General features: G+C 47.4%; 1 protein-coding gene across 2 annotated transcripts in view; it reads right to left on the bottom strand.

Annotated features, from left to right (window-relative positions):
• The window catches only part of MAGI3 (membrane associated guanylate kinase, WW and PDZ domain containing 3), a 1,006,442-nt gene that overhangs the window by 355,663 nt on the left and 624,517 nt on the right, over nucleotides 1-26,262 (bottom strand). For both annotated transcript variants that reach the window (XM_069633359.1, XM_069633360.1), the window contains exon 8: nucleotides 13,345-13,448. In XM_069633359.1, coding sequence (XP_069489460.1) covers nucleotides 13,345-13,448 — 104 coding nt within the window. The remainder of the gene's footprint in view (nucleotides 1-13,344; nucleotides 13,449-26,262) is intronic.

The raw sequence follows: 26,262 nt of genomic DNA, 5'->3' as shown, positions 1-26,262 counted from the left end.
GTTTGTGAGCATTGTGAAAGGAGCCAAGAGGAGCAAGTCGTTCTCTTGCCATTGTGAACAGTCTGATAAAGAATACAAGAAGAAATTCGAAGTTACTCACTGTAGTGACTAATATACTCCTAGTCCATAGTCCCCTTTTCTCCATGCTGCATGGGCGTCCCTCGCTAGGGAAGGGAGACGGAACCTTTTTCCCCTTTAGAGGCATGCGGGGGCGCAGCCATGTGAGCAGGTGCTTCCCTGACTCCGCCCACCGTTGAAACTCGTCAGTCCCCGTTGGCGCGTCGACAATATTACCATTGCCTAATGACACCAGTTTTATGGGGGGGGGGACGTATGGAGGAAAGGAGGAATGGGGGACTATGGACTAGGACTACGTTAGTCACTATAGTCACCATAGTGACTAACTTAGTCCTAGTCCATACTATGGTGAGTAACTTATAATTACTCCTATGTCCCGTCCCCTTTCCTCCATACTGCATGGGCGATTACAACTGAATGTAGCCCCAGGGTGGAGAGGTGACACTCCATAAGAAAACAAGTTCCTTAGTACTGCCTGTCCGCAAGCTGCGTCTGACCTGGAGCCAGCATCTAAACAGTTGTGCTTCCAGAAGGCCTAAGGAGTGGCCTACGTGGCCGCCCTGCTGATGACCTGCCATGGGATGAGTCTCTGGAATGTGACCGATGTGGCCTAGGCTCTGACAGCGTGGGCATGCTTTTTCGCTGGAATTGTTTTGTGCTGCCCTTCATAGACCTCCTTGATGGCCAAACCCATCCACCTTGCTAGAGGCCTTGGAAGCCTGGTAACCTGTCCTTGACCCCCCCAAAGGTGACAGAGCGTCTGACTTGCAGAAGCTCTTGTTCCTGTCCAAATAGAATTTCAGAGCGAGCCCGACATCCAGACAGTGCAGGACCCTTTGAAAATCGTCCTTAGGATCCGCAAAGAAAGCAGGTAACACAATCTCCTTATTTAGATGGAAAGAAGAGACTACTTTAGGCAAGAACGCGGGATGCATTCTCAGGACCACCTTATTTCTGTGAAAAGTAGTAGTATACAGTTCCCTGGCCACCAGTGCCTGGCTTTCGCTAACTCTACTTGTAGACGCAAGACCCACCAAGAGACCTGTTTTAATGGTGACCAACCTGATGTACGCGGATGTCATTGGTTTTAAATGTTTGTGCATCAAGGCGCCCAACACTACGTTGAGGTCCCACACCGGGTGCGGTTTCTTGATGGGCGAGTAGAGCCTGGTGAGGCCCGCCAGATGTTGCTTAACCACCTGGTTGGGGGAAGAGAAAACGTCCTCCTCCGGGTTTCGGTAGTCTCCTATGGCCACCAGGTAGTTATGGCATGTGTCTATTTGCACTCCTGAGTGTACGAGGTGTGCAGAGAAGGATAGCACATATTGCAACGTGCAAGTAAGCGGGTCAATCTCCTTAGATTCAGCCCAGTGGCAAAGCCTAGCCCATTTGCTTTTGTAATGGCTCCTAGCAGCATCGCTCCTAGCGCCCTGAATAATGTCAAGCTTAGTCTGTAACAGCTGCAGATACTATAGTGTGACCTGCTCAGGAACCACGCTGCGATAGAAGGTGAGCTGGGCCCAATGCCAGGTGAATGGGAGGTTGTCTGAGAGGCTGAGCAGCTCCGAGAACCATGGTCTCGCCGGCCCCTAAGGAGCTATCAGAATGATGCTGATGTGACATTTTACAGATCACTCTGTGAACCAGGGGAGTGGGAGGAAATGCATATGCTGTCATGCTGTTCCACGGTATCTGGAAGGCGTCGCCCAGGGAGCTGGGGCCCTGCTCCTGCCAAGACGCAAAGTGCGGGCACTTCTTGTTGTACCAGGTGGCAAAAAGATCCACCTGAGGATGCCCCCATCTGCTGAATATCACCAGCAGGCCCTGATCATTCAATTGCCATTCGTAATTGTCAGCTCCCAGCCTGCTGAGCCTGTCCGCCGCCAGGTTGACTTTCAGCTGCAGCCAATTGATAGGGGCCTCCTGCTCCTGGTGGGACCAGACTCCCTGGACGCTGTGGTTGTCCAGGATGACGCCGCAACCTACCAGGGAGGAATCCGCTGTGATGGTCATTGCTGCTTACCGGAAGGGCATGCTTGTCCGCAGGTTGCAGTCCGTGGACCACCAGACAAGGTCCTGGTGGTGAAAGGAAGGAATGCTCCGGGTTCCATAAAGCTGCGAAGTGTAGCTGCAATCTGCTCATCTTGAGCCTCGTGTGAGACACTGCCAATAGGAATGCCGCCATGATACCCAATAGATGCTTGTACTACCAGGCTGAGGTCACCTCTCTGAGAAAATGACCCATGGCCCATGGCCCATTTGATAGCCGTGATCTTGTCCTGAGAGGGGAAAATTCTCTCGGAGCTCGTGTCCCAGATGAGGCCCAGAAAAGTCAGGCTTTGTGTATGCTGCAGCTAAGACTTCCTGAGATTGATGGAAAACCCAGCTCGTGGAGTGTGTTCATAATGGCGGAGGAGGTGTGGTGAACCGCCTCCGGGGAGCTCGCCCTGACGAGCCAGTCGTCCAGGTAGACATTTATGAGTCGGGTAAAGACCATGGGGGCTGAGTTGAGGGCGAAGGGTAGAACCTTGTATTGGAAATGGAAGCCCATGATCCTGAACCATAGAAAGGACCGATGAGGCTGCCAAATTGGGACGTGTAGATATGCGTCCTTCAGATCCAAGGAGCACATCCAGTCTTCCCTGCACAGTGTCTCCGCAATCAGTGCTGACGTAACCATCTTGAATTATTGAAGAGGGAGAGAGAGGTCCAGGGTGGAAAGGTTCAATACAAGTCTCAGGCCAGCCTGGTGTTTTTTTTGTATGGTGAAAATCCTGGAATAGAAGCCCAAGCCTCGCTGGGAGGCTGGGACTTCTTCCACTGCCTGACTCTCTATGAACAAACATTTATGCCAACAGAATCGTGTCCCAATCGGTGGGAGTGGAGGAGAGGAGAGAGGAGATGGAGGAATCGGTAGATGGTAACCCATGGACACTACAGATAGGATCCAGGGGTCTGCAAACCTTTAAAGCCAAGACTGTGCATGAAGGGCAAGCGTGCCAACGACGAGAGTCACGTGGATCTGGAGGGGCGCGTCATGCCTCCCTCTGGAACAGCCTCCCTGCCACTCAAACTTGAGGAGAACCATCTCTGGTTCCGGAAGCACCTCAAGACCTTCCTCTTTGCTTCTGCATTCGCTCCCCCTCTCCCCTGCTGATCTGTTCTCTCTTGGCACTGTGCACCTGGCCACTGGGCCCAGATACCTGCTCACCCTCCGACCCTCCCGCACTGCCTCCGGGCCACCCTTTGCACTCGGGTCTGTATCTGTACCCATACAGCCCCCCCCTTTTTTCTTCCTGCACTTATCAGATCTACCCTGTCTTCTGCCTTAAACCCGGCACTTGCCAATTGCTGGCTGCACTACCACTGTTTGTTGCCTGTATTATTTATTTATTTTTATTTTATTATTATTCATCCGTTTCTCCTTTGCTCCACACTCTCCACTTCTCCTCCCTTCCATGCACTTTTCCCCTCCCCCCTCTCCCATGCACTTGCGCGTTCTCAATGTCACTGGGCCTAGTAAGATCGTTGTTTTGTTCTTCCCTGTTCCCCTCCCTTGCCTTGTCGCGCTCTGAAACACTTGTGTACGAGCGCGATAGAAATAAAATATCAATATCAATATCAATGCCTTCTTTCCCTATGAGGCTGGGGCAGAGGAAAGGGAGTGAAAGAAGCACTTGCTCCCCCCTTCTGCTGCTTGTGCCCGTGCTGACTCAGAACTGTCAGGCTGTCTCGACCTCCGTTCTTGGAAGCCCCGCAACTCGCCAAAGGCCTGCCCCTTGTCGGAGCGCTGATGCGACTAGGTGTAGGCTTTGGGCGTAGCCTTCGTGAGGATAAAGACTTTGCAGTTTCGGAACTGTTGCGCTTATCTAGCTCCTCATCAGTGGTGGAATGAAAGAGGTCGCCATCCTCAAATGGAAGGTCCATTATGCGTTCCTGGACGTCCAGGTTAACTTGGTAGCCCGTAGCCAGGCAGTACTTCTCATGGCCGGGGTGATGCAGATGGCACGGCCTGAGGTGTCAATGTGCCCAACGGTGGACTCCATGATGTCCTGGGCCACCATTTAGCCTCAGCCAGCCCCAGCTTAATATGTGCCTGGCTCTGCACCGGAAGGTCTGGAAGAAAGTCAGTTATTTCCCGCCAATGCCTCTGATTAACGGCTGGCAGCATGGCGTCCGCGTTGGATTGACGAAGGTGCAGTGAGGCATTGGAATAAACCTTCTTTCCATAAACCTCCAGGATCTTCTCCTCCTTGCCTAGAAGCGCCAAAGACTAGGTGACTTAGGACTGAGGCTTGGAGTAGAGTGACGCTGCAGCGATCACCGAAGAGTGCGTTGAAGGTGTGCCGACAGCAAGAGTGGATCCCCCTCCAATTGCCTACACTTGGCGTTGAGGCGCTGACTGACAGGCTGGGCCAAATGGGGTTTAAGCCCTCCCTTTATTGCCAAGGCGACAACGTCCTTCTGCATCGGGATCCCCATTCTAGCCACGGGGCGTAGAGTGAGGACCTCGGCCAGGACCCCCGCCTCCGCTTGTTCCACTTCGGGTTGTGGAAGCCCCAAGTATTCAGCCAAACCTGAGAGCCGTGCATGAAAGGCCTTGGCTGAGGATGGCATGTTGGGGTCCTTCTCCTCATCGGTGTCCACCAGGGTGTCCGGCTGGTCCAGTGCGGGTGGAGGAGTGCTGGGCGCTGAAGGCTGCAGTGTGAGAACCGGAGCCGGTAGCGGCTGTGGAGGCTGGTGTGGAACCGCCTGAACTGTGGGAGGCAGGGAAGCCGGAATCGAAGGCCCTGGCATGGGCAGCAAGGGCTAAGCGGGGGGCCTGAGGTGCTGGAGCCATCGGAGGAATGACTATAGGTGCCGGCGATGGGACCGGCAGGAGCATGTCTCTGATCACATCCCAAAGGATGGACCCCATCTGAGGAGACCACATGAGCATGAGGAACGTTTTTAAAAAAAACTGTCCTCAAAGGCTGGTGGGGTGGTAAGTGGTATTGATGGAGTAATGGGTGGCTGCTGGGGCCTGTGCGTACTCTGCCTTGCTGGTTTTGGGGTAAATCGGCCCTGCAACGCTTAAGGATAAGCTGTAGGCCACGTACCTGGTAGATAACAGTCCCACCTTGAAACTCTTTCTCTCACCTGCTCTGCTCCAGGGGGCGGTCTCGGACAAGCAACCATCTCGTCCGGTGTGGCGGCCATTTAGTCGGGCTGCATGCCACGTGGCAAAGTCGTGGTGCTTGCCTCGCTCGGCCCGGCCTCCTAAAGGACTCTTGGCGGTGGAGCTTGAGGCCTACCCTGCACATCAGGACAGGGCCTGGTAGGCGTATTGCCCTCGGCCGAGTCACGGTAGTGCTGCATATAGGAGCCCCCTCAGGTGGACACTGTGTAAAAGGACTTTGTGGTCCCTCAGCACTGTATCTGGAAGGATCGAACGACCCCTCGGCCGGTAGCTGAAGCAGCCTCGGTACCTGTGCTGGTGCGAGAACCTGACCAGTCCCTCCCGCTCAGACGTTTCGTTGAGAAGGAATCTGGCTTGTAAGGTACAATGGAAAAAAACGGCCCTACCTTGGGCCTCGACTTGTGTCTGACGAAGTCCTTCAATTCCCCTAGAGGCGACTTCTCGAAGAGCTCCCACCACCGACCTAATCTGTTCTTCAGAGCGTGCAGTGTAAGCGCATCACACGTGGCACAACCCTCCCAGCCGTGATCAGGGTCAAGGCAGCGGAGGCAAAGAGCATGGGGGTCAGACAGAGGGAAGAGCCCTTCGCAGGCTGGAAACCTACTGAAGCCTGCTGACTTCGACATGCGCCGCGGGTGAGCGTGGTGCCAGAGGACCGAGTACCTGATTAAAGACAAAAGACTAGAGACAAAAGACAGTATCCAGGGAAAGAGCGCATGGAATTACAAGGCCAAAGACAAACGCAGGAGCGCTGGTGAAAGCGGTCTGTTCCAGTCGACACGGAAAAGGGGACGGAGGAGTGGTGCCGGTGGGTGGAGTCAGGGGAGCGCATGCTCTCAGGGCCACGCCCTTGCACACCTCTAAATTTAAAGGGAAGAAAGTTTTTTCTGGTGAAAAAGGTTCCGTCTCCAGTCTTTAGCGAGGGACGCCCATGCATTATGGAGGAAAGGAGATGGGACGTAGGAGTAAGACTTGTCCTGGCATTGGGAAAACAACTCAGAAACCTGAGAAAGATCAGGGGGAGGGAGTCATCCTAACACTGTGAAGAAACAATACTTTTTGTTCTATGTGCCTTACTGGAACCTCAATCCAAGGAACCTTTTTGAGACTTTTTGATTTGTATACTTGGAGAAGAACATTTCATTTGCTTCATCCAGAAGTGAACTTTTGGCTATCATCCAGGAGAAGGAAGCCATTCTTTTGGGGCAAGATGATCACCCCTTTTCCTTAGTTGAGTTTATAGTGTTAGGGTTGGAAATAGGTTTTTGGACACAGGACAGTGGACTCTTTACTTTAGGCATACATCCTGACAGATTCCTTAGTATTTAGTTAAGGCAGAGAATCCCGCTTAGAATTGGGGTCAGGCAGGGTTTTCTCTTTTATTTTCTCACCAATAAAAGTCTTTAGCCCAAAGCCTGCCCCATGTGTCGGTCTCCCACATCTACACCCTTACTGTGGTTACGACCCACCGACTTCTAGCAGGCAGGAGGGAAGGCATTGAAGCTAGGAAAGCTCAATTCTAAGAGATACTCATCGCCCCATTGTCTTTAAAAAATGAAACATGTGGTATCCAATGCGAAGAGCCTGCCAACACGTTGATCTCCTTGAAGTTTCTAGCTGTCAAGCTCATCCTCTTGGGTTTTATTCGACAGTGACAAAGCTTGATCTGCGTTTGACTGATTCTCTGCCTGATGCAGGGGCTCATTGTGATTTCTAGAAGCAGTTGCCTGCACACTCGTACCGCAAAGCATGTCATTTTTAGGAAGAAGATAGCACGATTCGATCAGGAGGTGAGCTATAGAATTCCATACCTCAGTCAGTCCTTTTTCATGTTATACTCCTGAAAAGAAAGTTAAATTGTATTGTCCAATAATAGATTATAAAACCCTCAAATTGTCACAAAAAGTGCCTGCTCACCAATAGGAAAACACTATTGCTCAGATTCACCTTCTCAGTTGTCCCAGGCAGTTAAAAAAACACACACTCCCACACAGCTGCTGAACTGGGTTTATAATTACATTTAAAAATCGGCATATACTCTCTGCTCTCTGCAACAAATCCACAACAGGACTGAGACTTATCCTCGGCCTCAAGCCCAGGGACCGTATCTCTCCAGCCCTGAAATCGCTCCACTGGCTCCCGGTGGCTGCAAGGATCACGTTCAAGACTCTTTGCATTGTCCACAAGGCTTTCTGGGCCGGGGCCCGCACTACATCCAGCGCCCTCTTCCAAAATACCCCCCTTCTCGAGCCCTTCGCTAAACTACCGCCAACTCTCTAGGGTTAGAAGCTTCTCCAGGCAGACAGTGGGGAGTAGATCTCTCTCCTCTGCAGGTGCCTCCCTCTGGAATGGCCTCCCTGCCCCTCTCAAACTTGAGCCGAACCACCTGAAGTTCCGGAAGCAACTCAAAACGTTCCTCCTCTCTTCTGCTTTCTCTTACTCCCTCCTCCCCTGTTGACCTACCTCACGTACCCGTCTGCTGTACCGACTGGTTGCTTGGCTACCCTGAAAGTCTCACTAGGTACCAGGCTCTTTCCTGATCAGTCACCCTTGCACTGCCTCCGGGCCTACCACGCACTTAGGGGCTGTGACTAACCCTACGCCCCTTGTTCTCCTTGCACTACCCAGAGTCGCACTGCCCTAGCTGTACTTACTGAGAGCACTGCTGCCCTGTTTTCCCATCCCCTCTCCCTTGCACTTCCCGCCAACAATTTCTCCTTGCACTCCTCATTCTCACACTTGCACGATCTGATTGACAGGCCTAGTAAGATTGTTTGTCTTGTCCTCTCTCTGTCTTCCCCTCCCTTGTCAAGAAACACTTGTGTACAGGCACATGATAAATGACATATATCATATCAAGTACATTTACCAGGCTGAAAACTTAGAAAGTGTGGCCCATGTGCAAGGTACCACACATTAAATCATCACTGACCAAGAGATGCAAGTACACAATAAAGCAGTGGTAAGATTTCCAAAAATAATTCATTTCCTACGTTGGATTCACTTTCAACTGCTCCATTAAAAATGATTCGCTGATGTATTTTATTATACACACACCAAAGGCTAGGTTTTCTTGCAAGCATACCAAAATCTAATTACAAAACAAACACCCAATATTGCTAATATAATGTAAGATCCAACCAGTAAAAGGGTAAAGGGACCATGCAGGCAGGGGACAGATTTCCATATCCCGCTTGACTGGCCAATTGAAGGCTACCCAAAATGCATAATACATTAATAGATGAATAAATAATCGCGTGCCATCCTACGATTATCCCCAAATTTGGCTAATAGAAGAAATGTGAACATGATGGATCTCGTGTCGTCCTTGGGCCATCCGATATGCTCTCCACTGCGTGCAAACTGGCAGCATGCATACATTTTTGCAAATATATAACTCCAAAGGGATTCCCTTGACTACCTCACTAATGAAAGAACCGAGTCGGGAATGGCTCTGCATTCAGGCATGCATTCAATAATAGACTGTGTAAAAATGTCCAGGAGAAAACAAAAGGGACATTGAAATGCGTAAGGCAGTACACTTTGGCATCACTAAGCAGTCTGAAGTTGCTATCAGGTGACATGTTTCGGTGCGCTAAAAAAGAAACTGCATTTCATCAGGTTGCTGCTGCACATCAATCATTGTGTCTGCCAGTCACTCACTGCAAAGCATATCATGTACACCTCATTGGATGAGGACTGCTGAAGCAGAGGAGCGCAGTTTGCCTGCCGAGATAGTCTTCAACTTGATCAGAAACAAAGAAGGTCAGGCCCGCCTAAAAGAGATCTATCAAAGTCATGCAGATGAATTCAGCGTATGCCGCTAGTTTCCGCACAGCGCGTTCCTTCCTTAGACCTTGAGAAAAATGAAGCCCATGGGCAGGAACTTAAGATAAAGAACCTTTGCAAGATGACTTTGCTCCCATTTGTGCATGTCGCTGTACTTATTACACAAGTTAATGTATAACGGGTATATTAACTACTGTAAAAAGGAGCCGGATTTCATTATCTTGGTGTGCGCTAGGTTCAGGGCAATTTCATTCTGAATAGTCAGTCCTGAATTTACTTCAAGCAATGAAGATCAGGGATGCAAGCAATTTCATTTCAAATTCAACCTGTTGTTTTTAATTATACTCTGGGTCGGGGGAAAAAAAATCAATGCAACTGTAAGAAGAACCTAAAAGAAATATTCAATATAAAGGGAAGCTTACGGCTTGAAGCAGTACCGGTTGCTTCTTTCTAGCGGAACTATCTTGCAAGTGCTTAGCAGGCTTCTACTTTATAAGAAATCAGACAGCAGACTCTAGATCTTTTAAAGCTAAGCATTAAGGATGGACTCATAAAAAAAATTAATAATAAAAGAGGGATCATGTAATCAAAGATCTAATGCAGCACATGAAAGCCGGCACACAGTTTACAACTTTAAGATTTTGCCATCCTCCAATGAAATAACCTTTGACCCTTTGCAAGCAATGCTGGGTTATAACTCCCAATATTTAATGTCCAATATTTCCACAAACTACATACAATGGTACAGTTATTTTCATATTTTTACTTTTTTGTTGATTTTTCATCATAAGCTTTTTTGCTTAAAATGATCCGTTTTTTTAGGCGATCAGGTCATATTACATGTGATCAGGGGGCATCACAGGAGGGAAAAAGCATGCAATGCTGAGACACACTACCCAAGGTGCAAGGGGCCCTGGTGCAATGCATTAGGGAGGCCCCATGGAGTAGTGCACACCCAATAAAGACAATCTCAGTCAAGAGCAAAGCAGAAACAACCCGAAGGTTACTAGAGGGGGCATTGCCGCGATACCCGCATCCCAAATGAAAAATGGTATACAGTTAACTTAAATTGGCACCTGAGGGAGTTGCGCCAGCCAATCAGGCGGCTAGGAATATAGGCTTGTACTTCCATTCGCACCTTGCAGTTAGGGGGGGGAGCCAATTAGCAGGCCAGAAAGGTTGCCTGAAACTGGCAATCCCAGGCCACCTTCCAAGCTGCCTGATGGCCGATTAGCTCGCCAAAGAACAAGAGTAACAGGGGATACCAGGAATATCCAACTACTGTGACCTGGCCTGGATAGAACATGCACAAAAATAACATCAAAGGTCAGAGTAATAAAGTGTTCAGGTGGCTGTTGTTGGTGTAGTAACAAAACCTACATACTCATGCTAAATATGGAATGCTCCCAACAGCCATACAGCATCTACATCTCTCATCATATGAGCATTCTATGAGGAGAAACAATTAAATTGAGCCCTCTAGACACTCAAATAATTTAGTATTTATTATTTATTAACATTTATTAAATGAATCTCTAGAAAAAGTCATATTTTAATAAGAAACATACAATAACATTGGTATCAATAATAATATCAACAATAATTCATGTGGATCAATCCCTCCAATTCATTGTCGGATTGATCTGATACATCATTCTTATCCATAAAACACATCCAACCACACTACAACCATACCACATACATACACAAGCCCATCAAAAAATCATTCATAATACAAACAATGGTAAAACAATTTTTCTTCAATAAAACATCCAACAATCTAAAACATCATAATACAATATCTGATCCATCATTAATGAGGACCGTCAATATAACACCTAAGAGCCTGTTCTATGTAATTATGAACTTTCCTGGCTCGGGTAGACTTGACTTCTAATTTTGTTCATGAATAACAAAACATCCCCAACCCGACATGTTTCTTTCTGTATCACATCTAGTAAACAGAAATTCTTCAGGGGTGTTATGGTCCAGCAGAGTCAGATGGATTGTATATGGACAAGAAAGAGATATGTAGAATACACCAACAACGCACACCTAGATGTAAACAAAAGAACACTGAATCAATCAAGCTGAAAATGCTCTTATTATATGATTGATCAATACTGCCAACGTGTTATTATTAAACGTGGCGTAGACTAGGTTATTAATACCTTATAACTATCCTCTACTGAGAAGACAGAAAGCGGACCCTAATCCACAAACATGTCAGAGATACCATAATGAATTGGTGCCTCTAAAATCTATCCACCATCACCAACACCTCGTGAAACCTCTTAGACATTCCAAATCAACCGAGTAATACCTCGCCAAGGAGTGAGACCACGAGTGACCCAGTGAACGGCATCACTAAGACCCCACGGGAAAGAAAGGATCCCATAGTGAAAGTGATCATTTAAATAAAAAAAACTTACATTACGTATCCTGTAATTATGTGGTGTACGAGCCAGAACAGAAGTAACCCACAAGATCACGGTAGTTTGGGCATCGTATCACCATTTTTTTTTTTACCATTCCCCGCCCCCCACTTACCTCACTGCTGCCGCTTCAAGCCTTTAACTCGGGGCCCGGCCATTACCACCCGTTCCAGCCCTTGGAAAAGTTGATTATAGTACAAGCCTGTGCTCGTTTCCAGCCCCACGCCGCCATTTTGTTTTTGCCACAGCCCCTCCCCGTCCCTCTCCCGTCGCCATTATATTCCCCGGTAGCCTTCTCTACTCCCAACTGTCCCCAACGTGCCCACTATAAGCTGCCCCAGTCCCTTGCTGCCTGCTCTGGCCTGCTGTAATGGCTATCAACATAGAAAAGGGACTAAAACCGTTGTAAATATTGTCTGGTGGCCATTTCGATTTTCCACCATTTCTTTTGAAAAGGGACTCGGGTTAGCATAGTAGGCGCGGACTAGATTCCCTATAACAATCAAAAATAGGATCACCTGAAGGGTGCCCTAGTGTGCTACTAAAGTTAATCAACATTATTAGCTTGGACCTACCACGGCTCAGACTAGCAGGCAATTACTGGCCAGGCCGCCCCCCCTACAGGATTGATGTTACAGAAATACAAAATCCTTGAATTGACAGTAGACTCTAGGGCGTGCGGAAACATAGAATTTAAGAAGCATGCTAACCAACCCAACAGAGTTTTTAGAATCGAAATTTAAAATGCAGCTTTAACAATGCATAATTCCAATAATCAAAGAGATAATGTGGCCGAAGTCAGTCCTTGGGTTGCCTTTAAGTAGATAAAGTCACATTCTGGATGGGCAGGTCCTCATCTGCTTCAAATGATGGGCTTTAATGTGTTTTGACTGTTAAATAAAATGTGCGCACCGCAGGAAGGGCGAATTTCAGGCATCTGGAGGCAAGCAGAAGGGTGTGCCTTGAAGGGGAGCAAGAGATTTAGGCACTTAAGTTGCCTGTGACACAGGGTAGAGCAGAGAGAGATGCTGGGGGAAGAAGAAGAGCAAGTGATGACATTTTCAAACCTTTGGGATTGGACAAGCTTTTTCTCCCGAACAACTGGAAAAAATAATGGTATGCGGGCAGGGTGCACAATGTGCACTCGTCACTCGCCACAGGCTTGTGACATTTCACTCTTGGCAAGTCCAAAAACCGGTGTGCTGTGTGTATGCAGAAACCTATAGAATTGAGGTGGCAAGTGATTTATGGCTGGCTAGTAGCTTGCAACTTGAATATCAGCACCCTACTTCAACACGTCCTTCTCCTTAACAAAGGTAAGACATGGAAGAAGTCTGCTGTCCTGGGGGAAGCGGGGGGGGGGTACAGGGGGGGGGTGAGAGGTGGTAGGTCCTCATATGCCGGGTGAGCTGGTGTTTACAAATTCAAATAGAGAATATTACAAATAAACGCCCACCTATTAAATCTACCAGTCAAGGATCGCAAAAACCAGGAACATTGGAGCAAACAAAGAACTGACGCTACCATAGATGAACGTTGGAGGCTTATAATCTCGAGATGAGGGTTCTAGGAGGCGTGTCCTCTCTTCAGGATAACGCTCCTCCAAAGGCCAATAACTTGCATTTGCTTTTGTATATCATGCAGTTGCGCTGAAAACATGACAAGGAATTCACTCTTGGGAGCTGGATTTGGTGACCCTCCCATGCAGATGGCTGGGATGCTCCTGCTTCACAGCATTCAGAAGGCACATGGCTTTGCTCGGAATTAAGTCTAAAAAGCCTTACCTTCATGATATTGCATCAGTGGGTGCGACAGTAGTTTGTGGATGAAATAAGAATGCATTTGAAGGATGGAGATCCGTACCTGGGTTGCTTCCGTCGCTCGGTCCAAGGTTCTGGCCTCCAAGCTGTTTTTTCCGTTTGGCCTCCAACACTGGATTTTCAAACTGTGTTTTCTGGTTAATGTGACTGCAAAAAACAATACCAATAATAGTAAATGCTTATTATCTTGCACAGGGGTGTGTAATGTTTTGACCCCTAAGGCATTGCAGTACAACTATGATCAGCTACAGCCAGCAGAGTCAATAGTGAGGGATCAAAAGACTCCAAGGACAAAACAACTGCAAAGCCGCAGGTTGGACACCCCTGGCCTTGCACATGACAAAAATAGTATGGTGGATTGAACCAAAATAGTGCAAATGACAGGTTGCATTTAATTTAATTTGATTTCGTCATTTCTATAGCGCCAGTCACCATGGGTATGGTCCCAACACGCTGTAGGTGCGAAGCATCGGAAAGTTAGGAGGTGGCCATTAATGGTTATGAGGGCGCGGCTGAGTCCCTGCTAGCCACCCATGTTTAATTGGCATGTGTATGGTTGGAGGGAGGAACAGTAGTGAAATAAGCTGGAAGGTGTGTGTAAGAGGATAGTTAATTATGTGTGTAGCTAGAGTTCTCATTTTTGTAGTGAAAGGTAGTTACATTCTTATGGCAGCACTGTTGGATGGGGCAGTATAACCCAGAGGCCAGTGATTGGTTTAGAGGAGAAATACAGTTTTAAAGTGAAAGCAAATCAGTTTTTTCTTTCTTTACCGAGGATTCCCAGCCTGACGACGGGGAATATTCATGAGCATGTGAATCCATGCCAGACCCCATGCTGGAGAAACCTGCATTTCAACTAATCAAGCAAGTTTCTCTCTTGACCAGCAGTACCACAGACCACCATCAGCTAATGTAGAAAGCCCCAAAACTGGACCCCGCTTTACTCTGTGTTGTCTCATGAACCTACAATGTATATTTCTACACAGCCACCAACTAAGTGGATGGAGTTAGCAATATTGAATGAAGAAAGCAAGGCCCTCCTCCTGAAAAGTCTAAGAATTTGCGTGTATTTCAAGGCCCACGCTCTCTTTCATTTTCTTAGTCAAGGTTCTGAATGCTTTACTTTCTCACTCTATAGGTAAAGGGTAATGAGAAAGTGCACATCAATTTAATCATCTAAAAGTAGGAGTCTACCAGATGTTGAACCCATGCACGTCTCCCCACACTGATATGACTGAAAAATCAGACTTCTCGTTAGATACTCACCTGCGGACGAGAGAGCAGAAAGAAAACGCAGAATCTGCATGTAAAGCAAACAGAACTACTCTAGTGTAAAAGCTACTTCCGAAATGTACCACCTCAGCTGACCTGAAATGGCTTGGTTGGAATCAGCGACAAGAATGGAATACTTCAGGCCAATATTGACACTTCTTCATGCCACCCAACCACAACAGTGACAGCCTAAATCCAGGTTTTCTTCAGCTTTGAAACTGCAAGTCCCTTTATTCTTGTACTTTGCGAAAGGTTTCGAATTTTTAAGGTTGAATCCCAAGCACAAGCGGCTCCATTTAAATTCCTGTGGCATGAATTTGTTTCTCACAGCCGTAAGTGCCTTGTCCAACCGCACCCACCCCACAAAAAAAAACAATAAAAAACAAAGGCCAGTGTTGAAGGACTGTGAAAAATGTGCAGAGTCTCCTGTTTAAATAATAATGAGAAGGTAAAAGATCAGCTGCTCAGCAAATTTTCGACCAGCTTTACAAAAATTAGGACTTGGCTCCAATTTCGCACCGAGTGTAAAATCTGTGTATGCTCAGACCTCCAATCATCATTAGAGACCGCCGAGGGTGGCAGACGCCAACAACCCCGCGGGCTTCGTGAGATGCAGCAGCACTGGGTCTACAGTTGTGGCGGTACCCACGCCCAGGCTCAATCCTGCCTGCCAAAATTGGCAACTGTTTGGCAATGCGCAGGCTCCCTTGTGGTGGCGTGAATCGGAAGGCTTTTCGCGGACTGATTTACATAGCGCAGCGTTGCCTGGCGTACCTGCCGCCACTGTTTCGAACAGAGCCCGGAGCTCCCTGAACAGATGTGCGATCAAGCTCCTGCTCTTACGAGCCCTGGCATGCGGCTGGTCTCCCAGGGCTCTTGCTCCATTGTTTCCCAGGCTTTGCAGGATTACTATGGGATTTTGGGCGGTCAAGATCACCCTATGGGTTTGAAGCCGACAGTAGGCGTCTCTTCACAGGATTTTCTTTTACATTTTAATTGAAATTACTTATTTGAGGCGTAGATATTCCATTGAACTTACTCCAATAAGCATACAGGATATTGCTGCTCCGATTCGCATTGCGAGGTATCCGGTGGGAGTACGCACCACTGAAACGCTGCTGCTTTTTACCCATTTTAATTGCTACAGAGAAAGGCAGTGAGTGGGAGGGTTTTGGTGCATTACATCGAAGAGAATTACACAAACATGTTTGGACGCTCCAATTCGATGCATTGGTGAGCATGACATATGCGCTTTGCCTCAAAGTCTTGCAATTCAGAAGGCTGTCAATACGACTCAAGCTCTCAAATTAAACCAGCTCCCAAGATACCTCTGCGAAGAGGGGCTGCTTTTGCAATTATTTGGTTGAGAGAGGTTTAAACAGTGAATGCAGCACTGCTTTGTTGACTTTGAAAGTCGAGGGCACATAAATACCCACCACACTAGTGCACACAACCCCCGCTGATGCAGACACTCACAAAAGGTGTTTTTGGAATAGTTAGAGGTTTCACCACCCTCCATCCCATTGAAGGGAACTCTATATAAGACCATGCAAGAAGATGTTCTGTAAAAACATGCATACATCTGATGCATAGAAAAGTCTAATCCCTGGCGTACTGATCCATGGATCCAACTCGACCTTTGGGAGGACGACGAGGAACTAATGAATATAGACGACGCAACTGCAAAAGCGTATCCAGTGTTACTTTTGTTGAAAGCGGTGGCCATCAGCCGATGAAAGCACAAATATGAGCATGTGTTGCATGTACCCCTCTATAACCCACCCATTATTCACATGTTAAATGTAATTTGTTTTACGTCATAGGGCCCAGAACTCTAAGGTTTCGCCAGTTCTAGCCCTCTCGTCTGTCCTGGGTTTTTCCGTGGGTGGGTTACTATAACCGGTGAAAAGGAAAACATCTGACTTTGTGGACTACAGCCTTCAGATATGCCCCATTCTCCCTGGCAACATACAATAATTTGATGGCAAGCCCCACATGTGCTGAAACTAAGGGACACAGACAGGCTTTAATTTGTTGATGAATGATCACCGATACCTGCAATGGTTCTACATTGCTTCATTGAAGTTAATCACCTCATCGTAATTTACTTTTCACTGTGGCAATGATTCGATTTTGTTTTTTTATAATGTTGGACCCCCATGCCCCAGCTACCCACCCGGTCCCGCCCCTTATCTTCCAACCTTCCTTTTACCCTTTAACATATAACATCACTATGATATCATTTTAGGCAAGTACATTTCCATGAAGTAATTTACTTCAATGTAATAAAAGTACATGCCTGCCACCGGGAAGGTCACACGTCTCCTTGTGTTAAGCAGGAGACTTCCCTCAAACGTCTATGCTCCTGGTAAGCCGGCTTTCCTGAGCTGTCTCTACAGGGACACGCACGGTATGGTGTCAATGGAGTTCGTGATCGCGGGCGGGCTTATCCCTGCTACAGGGAGAGGGTCACAGACATGTCCCCAGTTAAGGAACAGCCTAGGTTTGCAACCGTACCTGCAGAGCACAGATGCCGACTTCCTCTGTCAGTAGTGGCTCTGGAACTAGAACAAGCACTCCCTTTTTCAGGGGCTAGTTTTTATATACAGTCTTCCTCTAATCTTTGTCGAATCAAGGGAACTCTAATGCCCTACACATGATAGCTTATATGGATTTGTCTGAACCACCAGGGCATTATAAGTTCTGTGATTTAAACAAGGATGAAATGAACCAATATAATTGTTAAGGTGAAATTTAAGCTATCCCTTTAAATGGGAACTCACAAAGGACTGTGCCGAGGAGGATGAAAAGAAACTGCGTAAGGGGAGGCATGGTATCACAAGTATGAAACTGACACAATGGGTAAAGTTTGTAAAACCTTTATTGAAATTGTTGGGGTTGGAGAAACTCTTATCCTGCCCTATAACTAAGATGGGAGTAGTCTTGACCATCAAATAATAAACGCAGACCTAGTGGAGTCTGTCAAATCAAAATGGCCTATGCTAACCAAACCTAATGACTGCCCAATCTCTAGTACAAAAAAGTGTAAAACAGAGAAATGCATGCAAAAGGAAAATGTCAGTGTTCAAATGAATAAAGGAGATTGAATCAGATCTCCTCGCCACGTTATACCTCACAGAGTAAGCGTGTTAGTGTAGGCAGGATGACTCACTCTAGCTCGGCTTCCAATACAATAAACAGTTCCAGAACGTGGATCGAGACCCGTCTGGCCTTCCACGTTTTAAGTCTCTTTTCGTGACTTCAAAATAATGTTTCAACCAAAAAGTTAACAAATGTCCCCCTCAGTCAGGCTCAGCCCTCTCACGATAAAGTTCAACACAAACTTGCCAGGGGGGCTCCCTTCGCCAAGCTTATTTCACTTCAGGTATCCCTCTGACAGGCTCAGACCCCTATCGGACGTCGAAGACTTTCAAATGTGCGTGGTTGACTTTCAGGCCACTGCAGGACCACTTCGACTCAAAGTTTATAGTTCAACTTTCACTCTCCCCTTCTATAGGAGTTAAACCTTGTTATTTCACTTTTGCTGTTCTTTCGCTTTCTCGCTTGGAACAATTTACTTTTGACTGAGACTTTCAAGTGGGCTATTTCCTTTCGCCGGACCACTGCAGCTATCTTTGCAGCTGTCTTTTACTTCAAAGTAAATTCACAGGTCTGCCTTTCCTCGCATCTCACTCACACACGTGCAGCCCTCACTTGTGATAAAATGTTGCTATTTCAAACTTTAACACACATCGGTCTTTCAGGTCGCTGGCCAACTCTCCGACTGTGTGCGTCTTTCTCTTGGTTTTGCGATAGCGAATTCACGAGTCATGGTAAGTACCACAGGCTTGGCCTCCCCTCCCCAACTCTGCCGGTCACCCGGGAAGGTCACTGGTGTCCTTGAAACACAATGCAGTCTTCACTTGTGGGATCTGGTCTTCTCCATGTGTTTTCCGCGGCCTGTCGGAGGCAACGACCTCCAGTAGGGAACTCTTGGGGGTTTCGACCCACTGCTCTCGCCCCTTGTTCCGTCGCTCTGCTCCAGGAGGTTTGCCTTTGTCCCGAAAGTTCTGCTTGTACTCGTGTTCTGCCTTGCTCAGAGTTTGTCTTCAGGTGTTGCCTTCTTTTTGTGTGAGGAGGGCTAACTGGTATCAGGTGCTTGCACTAAGTGTAAAGTGCCTGACTTTGCCTAACCCGATTAACGGGACATGTCCAGTATGATCTGAGAGAGTTAGTCTGGTTACTCTCAGTCACCCTCTTCCTCGGCTTAGTGTTTGTGTAAAAAGGAAGGAAGGGGAAGATTTGGGACCTCGGACCAGCCTAAACCATAGGATGGGTTGGCTAAAAAAAATAAGAGGGAGCACCGCGTCTCACCATCAGCTATCTCACCCCCACTTCCTGAAGACCACTCACTCAGGTGATCCTCCCGCACTGGTCCACCCCCCAGGGTCTGGATCCAAAGGCGATGGCTGTGCCTTGGCCACCTGAGAGAGAGATTCCAGAGGACCAGCGGGTTTACACCCTCTGGTTTCTCACACTGCTTACCAGCGAGAGGGAAGGCAGAGAGCTGAGAGAGACAAGGGATGCCCCTTGTGCGTAATATGGCTGAAGCAGGTGGCGCTGGTGTGAAGCGCAGCACCCGCGTAATTCAAAAACGTCTCCGAGATGACGGGGCGAGAGACAGTCAGTGAAAGACTGGCAAAGTCAGAGTGCATGAAGAGCAGAAGTCCAAATGCCCTCGAGTAGAGAGCTCAACAACGCCGACACCACCACTCGGAGGAAGCAACTCTGGAACAGTTTTGTAGCGGCACTAAAGCTGACCGTGTATGAAGCAGACACTGCAGAGAGTGCCAAGAAGCAGGGGGCAGAATGAAAACCCCTAAAAATACTGGAAACGTTAGAACACTGTGCAGAAGGTAATAGTGGGAACAGGACTACCGGGACACCAAGAGGAAGGTATTATAAGTGGGGGAGAAAACTGTCCCAGTACCCATGACTGTAGAGCGGGAAACAAATTATTAATTCAAAACTGTGTCAACGGGATACAGAGAAATATAAGAATCATGGAGAGTGAGAGAAATAGAACTGGAACTCTATTACAGTGGGAAGAGGGAAAGATTGCATATTTGTGAACCAAGACCCAGTTGGGTCACAAGGATAAATTGTAAATATAGGAGAATGCTTTGGGAAGAGGTGAATGATGAGTATTTAAGCATCTATCACAATCAAGAAAGAAGGATAATATAGAAGAGAGCTGTGAGCCCTAGAAGACAGAGAAGGAATTTTAATAGGACCAAGAGACCACCTAAGAAAGGGGAAGGAGAAACTGACAATCCCCTGAGGGAGTTACAGATATTAAATCAACAAGTCACAAGAGACTATTTACGTATGGTCTACTAAATAGAACATTATACTCCAGACAGCATCTGGGTCAAGACATGGCATTCGAGAGAAGGTCTCCTGACCTTAGTTATTATAGTGGTAGGGTCAGCTAGGTTAGATTAGGACAGCCGACTGATTTCTTTGGAATATTACTCACAACTGACGAGTACTTTAGTTAGTAAATTAGGCAGGGAACACCCCCACAGTGACCGGGAAAGATAGGCCTTATTCTACTCTTTAGTAAAACACTTGGTAAAACGTCCTTACAGTGTCCGCGTCGTCCTTCTGGACCCCCTATAAATCCCAGCAACATCCTAGGCTTGCCTTGATGCTATAGATCCTTCAATTAAATCTTTCACTGTCTTATGAAGTCATCCTTGTAATGCAAAAGTCACTGTAACTTCATACAAACCAAGAACATATTCATTGCAATGCAGTGTCTGAACCTCATTTGCATAACTGTCAGACGCGGCAAACCATATACCACAAGCCCAGTCCAAGACGTCAACTCAAGCAGCGCACACTTGGCAGGGAAAGAAATCTGAATCGATAGACAACCGTGTATTTGTTTTAGTGGCAGCTGAAACACTTCTTAGGGAACTGCTTTTCACACTGATGAATCTGGCGGCAACATTGTGCTCCCTGCTCCTGCTGATCATCTCAGAAATATCGGCTACCCGTATCCAACTTCTAACCCTCTAGGTATGCCCCCTAGGCATATTGCCCTGGTCCATCCCAGCCCGGTTTACATTTCATAAAACCCACACACCGTGGCCTCATTCAAAGCCATGGAGGAGAAGCAATCTGGGATCATCGACCGAAGGATTCACAGAAAAAAAAAAAATAGGTTTCCATCCATGACAAACTCACTCGCCAACATTAGTATGCCCAGTCACTGCACGCGTGTTACTTTCTGATAGACAAGCCTCGCACTATAGCATTTTGTGCTATATGTATGCCAGTCAATCTTTTGTAAGCAGTAATGTGAGCAGGAACAAAGCTTAAGTCTCCGGAAGGAGTGCAAACAAAAGATGGCCATAATCCCCTGTCATGATATTAATTGTACAATTCCCAGCATGGCTGGATTGCCTCGGAATTGGCCATCTGATCCGCTCCCTGTTAGAGCATTGATGCCTTCAGAAAGACCAGAGTCAGAAAGCCAAGATATCGCCCTCCACCAGAAGCAGAGGAGCAAATGGGCTTTTGACTGCTGGTCTCTTTAACAAGACCATGAAAATGACTTCCGCTGCTATGTCGGGACACAAAAAAAGACCATTGCAACGTGAACGGGACATGAACGTATATTTGCGGATTTCAGATCTTTCCAAGGCACATCAGAAAGATCCAGCTGTGCTTTACAAGAAAAGGCAAGTCTGCAGACTCCTGGGTCCTTAAGATTTGATATCTGTGCCCCTGAATGAAGGAGCTGAGATGAGATGAGAGAGACCAGGTCGACTACCATTGACATTCTCATTAAGGGAATGAGAACTATAAGTGAACAGGAACCACATCCATTTTTGATGTCTAAAGGTGACCGCCTTTTCTTATATGGGCCACATCAATGAACAGTATTGGTTATTTAGAGGTATTGCCTGATGCTTCTCGGCCCCTGCCGTGTTTACAGATTGCACTGTTCCATAAAGCACCAACTTCCAACTAGGCGTTCTCCAAAGCAGGTCCTGCCTTCTGGAATTCCACAACCACCTCCCGCCGACTTGCATCCTGCCTTCGTTTCCTGAGGGAACTGTACGCTACGTTTGTATTTATTCTTGGATTCTGCTTCATCTGCACTGTTCCAGAAAGCACCAACTTCAGACCAGGCATTCTCCAAAGCAGGTCCTGCCTTCTGGAATTCCACAACCACCTCCCGCCAACTTGCATCCTGCCTTCGTTTCCTGAGGGAACTGTACGCTAGGTTTGTATTTATTCTTGGAGTCTGCTTTACCCATTTGGATCCTTCCACGTTTTGCAGTTCATGGTTTTGTTTAAATTGCACCTTTCTATTTGCATTTGCACTCGGTACAGCACTACATTACTCACTTTGGGGCGAGCTTTGCGCCCTCTTAAATAATAAAATTCACCACGAGAACATGATATACATCGATGACCCCGACTCATGTGGTGACTAGAAAATGAATCTTGTGGCTTGACTGGTGCAAAAGATGGCTATTATTCTGAAAACTGTACGTCAGACTAAAATAGTCGTTCGGCATTACAGATGATTTAATTGTTTTTTTTTTCTATGCGCCCAATACCGTACCCGAGTTCTGTTTCTAAGCGCGGATACGGGATTCGAACCTCTGTTGCTCTGCCTGGTCTTGCTTTCAAGACTAAGGTTGCCCCTGTGCTATCTTCCGTTCAGATAGATAATGAACAAATCGCGACAGGCATCACGGCTCCCTCCCCCAGTAATTCCTCAAGGAACCTGTGATGGTCACTAAAAGGCCCAGAGCCTCATACTGTTTGACCCACGTCCTAAGAAGTCTTGAAGCACAATAACTACACCCCTTTCCCCCACTTTGCACATCTGCAGCCATGCTCAACATTGCATAGCACACCTTTAGCTACGCCCGGTGACTCCTTGCATGCCAAGATGCACACTCTGCCATGTTCTTCTATGCTTCAGGTGGTGGAGGGGGAAGAGAGGAATAACTGCCCTGGAGCTCTTCTAGTGGACAGATAGAGGTGGGCCGAGCAGACCAAGGAGCTTTACAGGGAATCTTCAAGTTGGGAAGCTTATAGCCCCTCACTGCTCCTGGCCAGTGTCTGATTAATAGAGAATTTGATGATCAGTTGCCTAGTTGGATTCACAGCTGGGATCAATGCAGTCATTTCAACAATTATAAAAGAATTTGAAATGACAAACCATGCCCCGTAAAAACCCTCAATGTTATCACTGAAAATGGCATCACGTGTTCTCCGAGCTCAGGGACACTACATGTTTTTAAGAAGCACTAAACCTAATGCTACCTGCGGATATAGGCGGCCCTTTCAAGCATGATTTTCACAGATGCAGGTCAGAATAATGATCCCACCCGTTTTAAACATGCTCCCTTCCATGTCCAATGTTATCCTCTGCCATATCCACTCACCACCACCATCCTCATGCACCTTAACCTCTATCAGCCTGATTCATGGAATTATTTGCGTGAAAAACACAGATTTGCGCGCCTTTCTGTCTGAAAATCCCTATTTGGAGTATGGGGATTTTCGGGCAGAAGGCGCGCAAATCTGCGTTTTTCACGCAAATTATTCCATGAATCAGGCTCTAAATGTTTTTGCTGCCAAATGAGTTCATATGGAAACATTACATTGTTGCTAATATATACCTGAAAATGCAATGGGTGAATATTTTGGTGGAAAACTAGAGCACATCGAGGCTGCGGCATGGCTGAAATCAGGGACTTGGTTAATCCGATGAGTAGTTCGGTTCGTTTTAATTGCAGGGATAGCACACCTGTTAATAGGGATTTAATCAATACAGTCAACGAGGGAGGTACTTGGATTACACTCGTAGCAACCCGTAAACACCCATCGGTGTCAAAGGTACACTGGGAGAATTAGCTAACACAGAGAGAGAGGGGACAGATCATCAGGACACAGGAGTCTTATAGGAGCCCAACATCTTTATTAACTTGTCAAGACTGGTCAAGGGGCCTTCAACTAGAAATCATAAGGTTCACTTACGTAACAACGTAAAGAAGGGTCCACCGAAAGGGTCTCATGCACCCAACCATGGGAATACTGGTCTTAACCAGTATTCCCCTACAACCAGTACCCATCAGCCTCACTTCCAAGGATATAGTGCCTGGCATGAAGCTTGGCAAATTCAATCCTAGGCATTGAACGCCCTGCTCACCTCTTGAACTCTTGGCTATCTCAGGTTTCAGGACCGAGCACCATGCTTGCTTCTTCTTCCCACCAGAGTATTTCTTCCAACTTTACACGCATTGTCAGGCGTAGCTACTTTCGCCCTCCAGGCGACGGTTGCCATCAGGGCTAATGTAAATACCACCAATACATCTCAGGGCTAATGTAAATACCACCAATACCTCTCATTCTCCTACCAGTGATATTTATTCCCATTGCTTAGGGGGTGTAACAGTCTGTGACATTATCACCCTTGTATTTTATTGAGTTGTCATTTATGTAGGGCCTTTTCCAAATTACGCGCTTTGTGATAGCGAAACCCTCCGGGACTAAAGTCCAGGTATAGGAACATTTTAAGAAAGGCTTTAAGTGCGGGTGTCCATTTGGCCAAGATTAGGAATTGGGTGGGCTGGCTAGGCTCCAGTAAGCAACCCAAGAGGTCAGGCTGGGGTTGGGTGCTGAAGGAGGTCATGACAGAGCGCCAGTGGAGAAGAAACTATGTGTGCCCAGCTAGACCAAGCATTGTTGTAGGTTGTCACTGTATTCTAATGGCAGAGATGTTGAGGCAAGTCTGGTGTACGGGCAAGATCGTTACGTGTCCAGCTAGACAGAATAGTTCGTATTCGTAGCGGCATTCTAAAGTGTTTGGAAGGATATCCATGCATGCAGCAGATGTCCACTAAGTGGTGCGTTTACACATACCTTACGCTCAAATGGAGCTCATCTTTCATCTCGCTGTGTGATCCGGTCCTCTGTGTGAAGACAAGCTACCCTCAAATGCTATTCTAGGCATTAAAGACAGGCTACCCTCCAAAGTCCACTGGCGATGAATAGACTGACTATCAATCATGGACGCCGGGCTGCCCTAACATCTAGAGTCAAGGATTTTCTAAGACAATTGATAAGCTACCCTTATAATCTTCCTTCTTCCAAGGGTTGAGGAGGAGGTGGTTGATTGTCATCCAGTGGTCGATATCAGAAAGGCAGAATGAGAGGTCAGGGCGGGCAGAAGCTGGCTATTTGGGGATCTTGAGGATGATCTGGCTGTCGTCTGCATAGTTGTAGCAAATGAGGTTTTGAAATCAGATGAGTGCAGGGAGAGGGCCAAGGTAGATATTGAAGAGGAGGGGAGACAGTGAGGCTGACTGCAGGACACCTTTTGGCACAGGACGAGAGAGGGAAGAGAAAGGTGCATCATTTGCAAACAGTCCGAGACCAAGGAGGTCCATGTTAGAGCAGTGTCTTCGATTCATAAGGTGTGTAGCCTGTCTGGGCATTGTGGTATAGTGTGGCCAATGGTGTTGAAGGCGGCAGATATGTCGAGAAGGATGAGCGCTGCACATCTTTCCGCGTCAGCTATTCTTTTCGGGTCATCCCAAACAGACAAGAGAGAACTCACAAGTCTGTTTGGGCTGGGTCAAGAAGGTGGTTGGATTCTGTGAAGAGGCAGAGCTGTTAATTTGCAGAGCGGTCCAGGAGTTGGTAATGTAGTGGGTATTGGATATAGGCTGGTAGTTCGGCGGGATGAGTGGGTCGAGCAAGCGTTTTTAGGAACTCAGGGCAGGAGATGGGGGAGAAAGAGGCAAAGACTGGCCTAGAGAGGGTGGCAGATCTGGGGCTGGATGGATAACGGCAAGGTGTGTGGGGCGTTGGTGATAATTTTGAAAGGATGGTAAGATGTCTATCAATAGGGATGCTGTGAAAGTGTTCGGACAGGGCGTCGCAGAGAGAGAGAGGGAGGGAGTTTGGGGGGGTTGGTTTGGAGGGATGAAAGAAGGGAGCGTTGAGCAACCTGAGTCTTGAATTCAGTGACATTCCTGGCTTGGATTATGGGAGCTGTGGATTTGATTTCCGTAGAAGGTTTTTTTGGTTTACCTAATTTTTGACGGTAGGCCCTTGTCGGTCTAGCAAGAAAGGAATTCTTTTGAGGAGTGGGATAGGTTCCCCAGGTCCGCACCAGTTGGTGCTTGAGAATTTTGATTTTAGGCTGGTTATGAACCACTTGGGAATGCAGCCCGGTCTCCAAGAGGTACGTTTTATTGGAGTGAGGGTATGAGGGTGCCGGAGAGCCAGTGATCGAAGAGTTCAATGGCAGTAGGGCCTTCCATGAGTGAGAGTGCTGGGGGTGAGTTTAGGAGGGAGTTGGCTGGTTCTGGGTTAATGTTGATTTTACTCCAGAGAAGGGTGCTCGTGAGTCGGGGTTGGAGAGGGCAGGCTGGTGAGTCGGGAGAGGGATGGTGGGGAGGTCAAGAGGGAGAATAGGATTGCGGAGTGATCTGTCCAGATTAGAGGGCGGGTGGAAGGGTGGACAGAAGGTTCATGATGCTGAAAACCGCATTGAGGGTGTGGCCTGCGCAGTAGGTGGGGAGAGAAAGGAGTTGTGTCAAGTTGAGGGCTTCTAGGTCATCAGTAAGAGAACGGGTCATGCGGTTTGTGG

The sequence above is a fragment of the Ambystoma mexicanum genome, chromosome 13, assembly GCF_040938575.1.
Source record: "Ambystoma mexicanum isolate Mex_15411 chromosome 13, UKY_AmexF1_1, whole genome shotgun sequence".
Taxonomy (NCBI): Eukaryota; Metazoa; Chordata; class Amphibia; order Caudata; family Ambystomatidae; genus Ambystoma; species Ambystoma mexicanum.
Note: the sequence above shows the minus strand (reverse complement) of the source record. Positions and strands in the feature narration are given on the sequence as shown.